Raw genomic sequence first — 9863 nt, forward strand, 5'->3', positions numbered from 1 at the left:
GAACATATGATGGAGCACACTGCCCACTACTTAAGTCCTGTAGGACATCCAGATTCACTGGCCTGTTTTGTCCTCGCCAATGCTGCCTGTAAGAGGGAACCCAAGAGGGAGGAGTCAAGAGAGAACTGCACTACACTGCTTTGAACTTGTTATTCGCAAGATTTAGAAGAATGGGTTTATATACATAATGTAGCTATACTTTGGGAACAAATTTGTCCCCAGAAGTTTGCCAAATCTGACAAAAGCTCCCTTTGGGACATTTTGGGACATCCTCACTTTTATTTATTAACTATTAAGATGCTGTGTGTTTTTTTTTTTTTTTTTGTTTGTTTGTTTTCTGTTTTTTTGTATTCTGAAAATGTGAAAATATTTATTTTAATGTTAGGGTTAGGATTTGGGTTATGGCTAAAATGTACATGATTTATAATACAATAGTTTTGTAAAAACAATAGTGTAAGAGGCCTATTATATACAAAAATCATCTGAAAAATCATCATTACCTCTGTATAAATACAATACAAGTTAATGTAAAGTCTCCATCATGCTAGAAAAATAAATATGTGTGTATCTTTGTACAAACATGTTGTTGACATGTACTCACATGGATGGGAAAAGGCATTTGTGTGCATCTGTGTGCACGTCTACATTGGAAAACTTGTTTCAGATAATGTGCATTCTTTCTCTGTGTGTGTTTTGTGTGTGTATGGCAGCGAGGGGTATTGATTTATGTGTGAGTTCTCTCAATGAGTTGAGCAGAGCAATAAGTGGCTCTGGGCTCAGCAGCCCTTCATCTGAGCCCCATCTCACCCCTCCATTTGCATTCACAGGCTAAAACTGGCTGGCAGGGCAACACGCATTCTGTTCCACCCTTTGAAATGCTCCAAAAGTTTTTTATTGACTTTGAGTGGAGGGGACAGAAAGCGAGAGAGAAAGAGAGAGAGAGAGAGAGAGAGAGAGAGAGAGAGAGAGAGAGGGGGGGAAACAAGAAGACCAAGACAAAGATAAAGTAATACTAGAACCTTGGCTAGTACTTGCACCATCACAGCGGAGAGGGAACAGGTGGGCTAAGCTGACATAAACGGCATCTTGAAGCTGGAGGCAGGTGAGTGGGAAGGAGAGATTAAGTTAAAGAGGATCAGAGAGATAAAATGAATGAATGTGTTAAGAAAGTGAGGCTGAGAATGAAGCTGAGAGGTTGAGGGTATGAGGGAAGGGTTGATGTTCTGAAACTTTTGATGAATGATTGCCTTCGTGCATTTTCCCTGCACTTCATCCTCTTTATTGCTCTGTGTTCCTGCGCTGTTTACGTAATACCATGAATGTGCTTTGTATTCATTGTGCATGTGGGTTTTGAAGAGGGAGCTGTTTGATTGCAGTTTAGTTCTCTATCATTGAACAAAAATATTTTTCCCTGAAGATATTGGTAGTTATTAGTGAAATGTAGAACCGAGAGCTCACATTGTAGGTCTCATGAGATCATTTTTCAGTGCAATGATAAAATATAGAAGCTTTTAGTACAAAACAGACACTTTTGTGTTCCTGGAGCACCTTCAAGCCACTGCTTTCTCTAAACGGTAAAGAAAGCATTTTTCAAAAGCTTGTCACAGTGTAACAGCTCTCAGCGGGTTGCAGTTATGTCACTGTAAAGCCCAATGTTTTATGCTCCAAATATTTTCTTAAGTGTGCCTAATTAAGCAAATGTTCCTGTAAATTTACTGAATGTAGCAAGATTTTGAAAATGTGAGAAACCATTCAGTCTCACAGTTTTATTTGTAATGTTGGCTAAATATTTTAGATGCGCTATTTAGTACGTTATACAAGGTTAGGCGGTGTGAATTAGTGCAGTCTGTCATCTTATGTAATGTTGATATCTAGTATCCTTTAAAAGGCACAATTTAAAGCTAAGTAGTGTAAACACATATCTTCATCTTAATTTCAATGCACTGAAATTACGTCAGCTAATTTAGCCATAATCTTATCTCTGAGCTTCCAAACTTAATCTGGGAAATCTGTTGGAACAACATAATTAAAAAATGGGAAATTAACAATATGTACCGTTATCCTTGTGGTTAAAAAATACTTTTTAATTATTATTGGATATTATATAATTGCCTAAATCCACACACAAACTTTTTACAAAACAATGGCCCTGGAAAGTTTGTATACTTATGGCACACTTAAAAATGTAGAAATGTCTTTGCATTAGATAATAAAATATCAAACCAAGTGGTATGTTTTTGAAAGAAAGCACACTTTTTGAGCAAAACATTTTACAAAATGAGCTTTTTTGGTTTTAAATGATAAAACAATATGTCTGCTGTGCAAAATTATACAAGAAGTATTTGGACTCTTCCTGGTTGTCAAATGCTAGTGGAACATGTATTAGTGACACCTAAACATCTCCTTATTCTTGCGATTATTTATGTGTGGCAGCAGTACAATGCATGAAGTCAGGTAGATACGGGTCAGGAGCTTCAGTTAATGTTCAGATCAACCATCAGAATGGGGAAAAAATGTGATCTCAGTGATTTGGACCGTGGAATGATTGTTGGTGCCAGACGTGCTAGTTTGAGTATTTCTGTAACTGCTGATCTCCTGAGTTTTTCATGCACAGCAGTCTCTAGAGTTTACTCAGAATGGTGCCAAAACTAAAAACATCCAGTGAGCGTCAGTTCTGTGGGCGAAAACGCCTTGTTGATTAGAGAGGTCAGAGGAGAATGGCCAGACTGGTTTGAGCTGACAGAAAGGCTATGGTAACTCAGATAACCACTCTGTACAATTGTAGTGAGCAGAATAGCATCTCAGAATGCACAACATGTCAAACCTTGAGGCAGAGGGCTAAAACAGCAGAAGACCACTGTAACAAGACTTCACAGCAGAAGCGAAGGAGGACACAGGGAAGCGGGTTCCAGGCTCAGGTAAGACTTTTTAATCGGCCACTTCAATACTTTACAACTTCACAAACTCATCAGCTTCACAGGCACGTAGTCACTCAAACACATTAGCTTCACAAAAACAATAGGGTAAACACAGCTTCTTGAGCACCGTGGGCTTTCTTGTGCCAGACTCTCTCTCTCCGTCTGCTGGTAGCGTGGCCGCTTATATGCCGCTCTTCCCATGCTCACTGGAATTAGAGACAGGTGTTAGACCTAATTTATCTCAGGTGTCAGAGCCTTTACCGCTTTCTCTCTCTCCGGACGGACGCTCGACCACGCCCCCGCTGCCACATATCCCCACCACCCGACTCAGGCTGGGGGGCCATCCAGCCTCTCTACCACCACCCCCCCCCCCATTTCTGGAAAGGAAGTTAGCGACAGCCATCTGTGCCCCCAGTCTGTGGACCACCTTGAATTTAAAGGGCTGGAGAGCCAGATACCACCGGGTGATCCACGTGTTGGTATCCTTCATGCGGTGGAGCCATTGGAGTGGGGCGTGATCTGAGCAGAGGGTGAAGGCCCGCCCCAGCAGGTAGTAGCGGAGAGTGAGGACCACCCACTTGATGGCCAGACACTCCTTTTTCCACGATGCTATACTTTGTTTCTCTCAAAGAGAGCTTGTGGCTGATGTACAGCACTGGGCGCTCCTCCCCCTTCACCACCTGTGAGAGTACGGCCCCCAGCCCTCTGTCTGAAGCATCTGTCTGCAACACAAATGGGAGAGAGAAATTAGGTGCATGTAAAAGCAGCCCCCTGCAAAGTGTGGCTTTAACCTGCATAAACGCCTGTTGGCACTGCTCCGTCCACTGGACCGGGTCTGGAGCTCCCTTTTTAGTGAGATCATTCAGCGGGCTGGTGACGTCCGAATAGTTAGGCACAAATCTCCTATAATAGCCAGCCAGCCCCAGGAACTGTCTCACCCCCTTTTTGGTCTTGGGTCTCAGGCAGGTCTCAATCACTGTGTCTTGTCAATTTGGGGATGCACCTGCCCGTGGCCCAAGTGGAACCCCAGATACCGTACCTCCACCCGCCCAATCGCGCACTTCTTAGGGTTTGCTGCGAGCCCCACCTGCAGATGTTGCATATGCCGCTGCCAGTCATTGCTATAAATGATGATGTCATACAAATAGGCAGCGGCGTAAGCCAAATGCGGTCTGAGGATTCGGTCCATGAGGTGCTGAAACATGGCCAGAGCCCCAAACAAACCGAACGGAAGTGTCACAAATTGGTGTAATCTGAACGGTGTGAAGAAAGCAGTTTTTCACGGGAAATTGGTGTCAAGTGGATCTGCCAATAACCCTTTGTCAAATCCAGTATCGAGTAAAAATGAGCAGTGCCTAACTGCAAGCAACTCATCAATACGAGGCATTGGGTAGGCATCAAATTTAGACACTGCATTGACTTTTCTATAATCCACACTGAACCAGACAGACCCGTCGCTCCTAGGCACCAGAACAACTGGGCTGGACCTGTCACTGTGGGAATCCTCTATTACTCCCATATCAAGCATTGCATCCAATTCTTCCCGGACTATTTTTTTTTATGTTCTGGCAATCGGTAGGGACGGGTGCATACCACCACCCTCGGCTCGGTCTCGATGTGGTGTTGGATGAGGTTCGTGCGACCCGGTAGAGAGGAAAACACATCCGTGAATTCTTGTTGTAGTTTGGCAAACTCTGCGAGTTGGTACAGTGAGAGGTGGTCTCCGCAAGTGACCGGAGTGACGTGATTGTGTTTTGTGTTTACCTCCGGCCCGAGCTCCGCCCTCTCCAGAACTACCGTAGCCAACGTCACAGGGGCCGCCTCCCTCCACAATTGCAGGAGGTTGAGGTGGTAAATTTGATATGAGTCCCCTCTGTCGGTTCGCTGTACCTCATAATCGAGATCCCCCACTCATCGTGTGACCTCAAAGGGTCCTTGCCACTTGGCAAGTAATTTGGAGCTTGATGTGGGGATTAATGCAAGTACCTTATCTCCCGGTGCAAATTCCTGTAGCCGAATTCCCCTGTTATACAGTCGGCTCTGTCGTTCTTGAGCTTGGAGCATATTCTCCTGTGTTAGTTGCCCCAAGGTGTGGAGTTTTGCTCTAACGTATTGAATTTCATTCTTACTGTTTGAAGGTCCCTCCTCCCAAGCTTCGCGTATGATGTCAAGCAAGCCACGCGGGCGCAGCCCATACAGCAGCTTGAATGGGGAAAACCCAGTGGAGGCTTGTGGGACCTCTCGTACTGCAAATAACAGGGGATCGAGCCATTCGTCCCAATTTCTAGAATCCTCGTGCACAAACTTACAAATCATATTTTTAAGGGTTTTATTAAATCGCTCCACCAGACCATCTGTTGTGGATGGTAAACGCTGGTGCGAATTGACTTAATGCCCAATAATTGGTAAAGCTTGCGTAGTGTCCGTGACATAAAGGTTGTGCCCTGATCGGTGAGGATTTCTTTTTGAATCCCCACCTGGGAGAATATTTTGAAGAGTGCCCACCAATGCTTGGTGAGTACCCCCTTTGAAACTTACCGGTTTCTGGTACGCTCTGGCCCGGTCGGGAGCAGCCTGCGGAGTGTCAGGGATCCAGACCACCATCCCTAGCTCCATCACAGGGCACTGATCCCGGAAGTGTCCCGGATCTCCGCAACTCCAGCAGGCTGCACCTGCATTGGCGGGCGCCTCCACCTGAGGGGGAGAACAGCGGGGCACCATAGATGTTGGGGGTACCGACCCCCGTGTATGGGGAACTGGCCTCGGTGGAGGGACTTTTGTTAAGCGGCAAGCTGGGCTTCCCCGAACAACAACAGGAGGGGCCTGGCCACCCATTGGTCACGCGGCCAGCCCCAGATCTCGGCGGTTCACTCGAACAGGTCGAGGAAGGCTTCGGGGTCGTCTTCCGCCCCCATCTTCAAAAGCGTGGGTGGGGGCAGGGGGCTGTGGTTGTCCGGGGACACGGCCAGGGCTCTCTCCTGGCTGATGAGGCTCCGGATCGCATGCCGGTCCTCTACATGAGCTCTTAGGATCTCAAAGAACCGGCAATCTTGGTCTTGGCGAAGCTCAAGCAGGGATTGTTGGTGGGTCTGGTGTAGGCCGGCGAGGGACTTGAGGATCTCTGCCAACTGTGAGGACTCAATGGGGCGTACTTCAGTGTCCCGGGTTTTGGCACCAGTGAAACAAGACTTCACAGCAGAAGGGAAGGAGGACACAGGGAAGTGGGTTCCAGGCTCAGGTAAGACTTTTTAATCTGCCACTTCAATACTTTGCAACTTCACAAACTAATTAGCTTCACAGGCACATAGTCACTCAAACACATTAGCTTCACAAACACAATAGGGTAAACACAACAGCTTCTCGAGTACCGTGGGCTTTCTTGTGCCAGACTCTCTCTCTCCGTCTGCTGGTAGCGTGGCCGCTTATATGCTGCTCTCCCCATGCTCACTGGAATTAGAGGCAGGTGTTAGACATAATTTTGCTCAGGTGTCAGCGCCCTTACCGCTTTCTCTCTCTCCGGACGGACATTCGACCACACCCCGCTGCCACCACGTTGGGCAATAGTGTTCCTAATAAAGTGCTAAATTAGTGTATACATTTTTTCATGAACTACACATCTGAGAAAAGTCTAACTTTGTTTGCTTGCACTTGGTGTGATATTTTGCATCTAATGCAATGACATTCATCCATTTTCCAGTGTGGCTTAAGTGTTCAAATACTTTATGTGGCCTCTGCAGTTCTGTGATTGGTTGACCTTCAGTTGCAAACTTTACACACTCTCTTTATGCCCCGTAAACTCTTACAGTTGAATGACTATTGAAAGGCCAGTGATAGTAAATCAGTAATACTTCTGCAGGGATTTCATTGGCTTGGCATGCCTCTGTTGTGTGTTTGTGTGTTGCACCAATAAAAGTGAGTGATAAGTATTATGTCTTGGATGACATTTAATGTCCTTTGGAAACTGAGGTAAGTTTGAAGTGTCATTAAAAGGATTCAAATTGTAATCTATCAATAACTTGTAAGCCATATGCTTTACCTTCATCTGTAAATATTTGCATTTAGTGAGTTTTCTATGTATAGTCAATATAAGAGGTTTATATGAAATGTATTTTTGGGAGCTATGGATTTTAGGATGCAACGAGAGGAGGCATCAGCCCAGGAGGTGTTCAGCTATGCCCAGATGTCCACCCTGGAGCGAAACAGTGGGATAGGGACGCTGAGTCGGCATCTGGAGAGAGAGAGGTTGGAGAGAGACCGCTACATAGTAGATGTAAGGAATAGTGACCTACAGCAGGATAAGCCCGGGCCATTACATCCCTGCTTTAGCTACAGAGTGTGGCTTTACAGTGTCGTCAAAGGGGTAAGAGCTTTCTGGTTGCTCAGCAGATTTTTACTTCTGTGGATAAGAAGCTTGACACTTGAGACTCATTTTCTCTCTGTTACACTGTATATTTAGTTGGGTCCAGAAATCTGAGACCACCTTGAAAATCTGGGATTCAAAATCTATTTCAAACCTGGGAATGAACAGAGTTTGAGGATTTCAACAAATTTGAAACAAAGAAATGTTATGAAGTGGAATGAGAAACATTTATATTCTGCACTATTTCTAGGTTTCTAATCAAATGAGCAAATTTGTGACATTGATTATGGTAACTCCTGTGTACAAAAGGTAATTTCCTTGCTTCTGTTGAAGCACATTAGATGCTCTTTAGAACATACTGTTGTTAAAAGGGCAATTCATTTTAATTCCTCAATGTTTCACTCAAATTGTTATGCTGATAAAATAATTTGTAATTTAAAATAAATATATATTAACTTAGAACAAATGCAATAGATGCATTTTCACTAAAGGTCTCAGACTTTTGGATCCCACTGCATCTAAGGATTAATTGTGTCCACCTGATTCTTACCCCCAGAGTAGCTTGCTGATAGTGGCAGCTTCCTCTCTCTACATAGGTAATGTGTTTCCAGCTGCAATGGACTACCTGCGTTGTGCTGCTGGATCTGTGAGTATATCTCCTCAGGAGACACTCTAAAATCTAATTAGTTGACCTTACTTAGATTTTTTTAAGGCATGCTTAAGAAAACTGAACTTTATTTTTTCTATAACGTTAACTAGTTACAAGATATGGAAATGGTTTTCACTGCAGATGGCACATGAGTGAATGGGCACTTGAGAGTATTTGAGAAGATTTAATTCCTTTAGTACACTAATTAAACAAAAAAAATGACATGATCTTGGAAAATGTCTCTAAGCGAACGATCATACAGATGTAGGTAAATTTGCACCAGCACGCTAATAACCCTGCACACTGGTGTGTTCATGCGGACTTATCTTAAATGACTAAACAATGTAAACAACATTAGCTGTCAGCCTCAATGTAAGTGGAGCTCCAGGTCACACCTATCGATGATGTGGACCAATGGCAGTAAGAAGGTGTTTAGCAGCTGTTAAGACGTTTTGCGAAAAGTTTGCCCGAGAGCTGTTATGAATTACTGAAACAAATGCAAAAACACCTGCTTTTTGGCCAGATTTTGTTTTAAATGACATCATACCCGTTCATTCTTCGATTTCATATGAAGAACATACCAGGACTCTTGAGTAAAGAAAAATGGCTTAACTTTAACAGGTACCAGAGGTAACACTAATCACCTTAATGGTGACTTTACACAAAGCACAACTATCAACCAGCTACAACAAAACAACAACAATAGTCATAAGAATTAAAACTATATACAGTACATTTTTAAATAACAATTATTATTTTTCTACATAAGGTTCCTTGTTTTGGCCAAACATACATACTTATTTTAAGCGCAAGGGCTTATGGGTATTCCACACAGCCACAATTTTGCATTTGATAATTTTGAGTTAGTAATATTCAAAGCCAAAGTTTAAAGAATGTATATATATTTGAGTTAAGATTGCAAAATGTGACATTTCAAGTACTGTTTAATTAGGACCACTTAAATGTTTTTATTAATAACAACTTTAGGGTTAAAAAGTAAAGGTAACTTAATTAAAACTAGTAAGAAAAGTAAAAAATTAAGCTTAAGTTGAGAAAACTATTATTAATTTTTTTATTTATTTATTTTTACAAATTGAGATAACTATTAGTATTTACATTGTAGTCCTTCACAGACTCATATGTTTACAGATGAAGCCATTGGCCGGTTTGACGTTGACATTATGCTTGGCTTTCCGGATTTCAGAGTATACCAGCAGCAGTGGTGAGCTTCACTATTGCCAAGAACAGACAAGTTGCAGTAAGTGAAAGGATATTTTTCAGCAAATACAGAAACATAATTTCTGTCAAATTGTTAAAGCCTTCTCTGAACTAATTATCTGGATTAATGGATAAGATTTAAATTGCTTGAGTGACTGCCGCTGTATGCAAGGATGCAACCACATATTCAGGATTGGGGGGACCAAAAGTAACAATTTAATAATCAACCATGGAAAAACCCCATATCAGTAGACTACATTCCTATGTTTGCATGTGTCTTCCTTTGCTGTGACAACAACGTGTCTGGTGTGGTTCGGATTTAAGCTTGCTATTAGTCCCTCGGCCATCAATGTAAGGACATTACAACTCTAATCCCAACAATACAGACACTAAACTATGTGCATTTTACATCTTTAGTCTATACATTTAAAAAATAGTATGTAATGTAACAGTTACATACTATTTGTTATCTTCAAGATTAACTTTAACCTGCTCCTGCTTATTGTGCTGGAAGTGCTCACAGCCAGTTCTGTTATCCTATCAGCGCGTTCGGCTGAGGATTGCTGCAGACATGTAAAGGTGTGACCATTTACATATATAATCTGTCCCAGAAGGATATTATCAGGATATTATGTCAATGATTTACTATATTTGTCTGTAGCACATTTGATTAGCATTTTCTATGTGCTCCCTCCTTCGCATATCTCTCTGCTCTTTT

At 42.7% G+C, this 9863-nt stretch overlaps 1 protein-coding gene across 1 annotated transcript; it reads left to right on the top strand.

Moving 5' to 3' along the window:
- The first annotated feature begins 996 nt into the window (after positions 1–996).
- LOC127455919 (membrane protein MLC1-like) lies at positions 997–9725 on the top strand. Its single transcript, XM_051724102.1, has 6 exons — positions 997–1102; positions 7037–7278; positions 7835–7924; positions 9077–9185; positions 9470–9496; positions 9623–9725. The coding sequence occupies exons 2-5, from the start codon at positions 7039–7041 to the stop codon at positions 9478–9480; spliced, it is 450 nt and encodes a 149-aa protein (XP_051580062.1). The 5' UTR covers positions 997–1102; positions 7037–7038; the 3' UTR covers positions 9481–9496; positions 9623–9725.
- Positions 9726–9863: the final 138 nt, after the last annotated feature.

The sequence above is a fragment of the Myxocyprinus asiaticus genome, chromosome 18 (genome assembly GCF_019703515.2).
Source record: "Myxocyprinus asiaticus isolate MX2 ecotype Aquarium Trade chromosome 18, UBuf_Myxa_2, whole genome shotgun sequence".
Classification (NCBI taxonomy): domain Eukaryota; kingdom Metazoa; phylum Chordata; class Actinopteri; order Cypriniformes; family Catostomidae; genus Myxocyprinus; species Myxocyprinus asiaticus.

Bases quoted from the DNA above. Each gene is read 5' to 3' on its own strand.
- LOC127455919 (XM_051724102.1), top strand. From the start codon at position 7,039: ATGGATTTTAGGATGCAACGAGAGGAGGCATCAGCCCAGGAGGTGTTC. The intron at 7,279-7,834 runs GTAAGAGCTTTC...TCTTACCCCCAG, and splicing joins TTTACAGTGTCGTCAAAGGG to AGTAGCTTGCTGATAGTGGC. The intron at 7,925-9,076 runs GTGAGTATATCT...ATATGTTTACAG, and splicing joins TGCGTTGTGCTGCTGGATCT to ATGAAGCCATTGGCCGGTTT.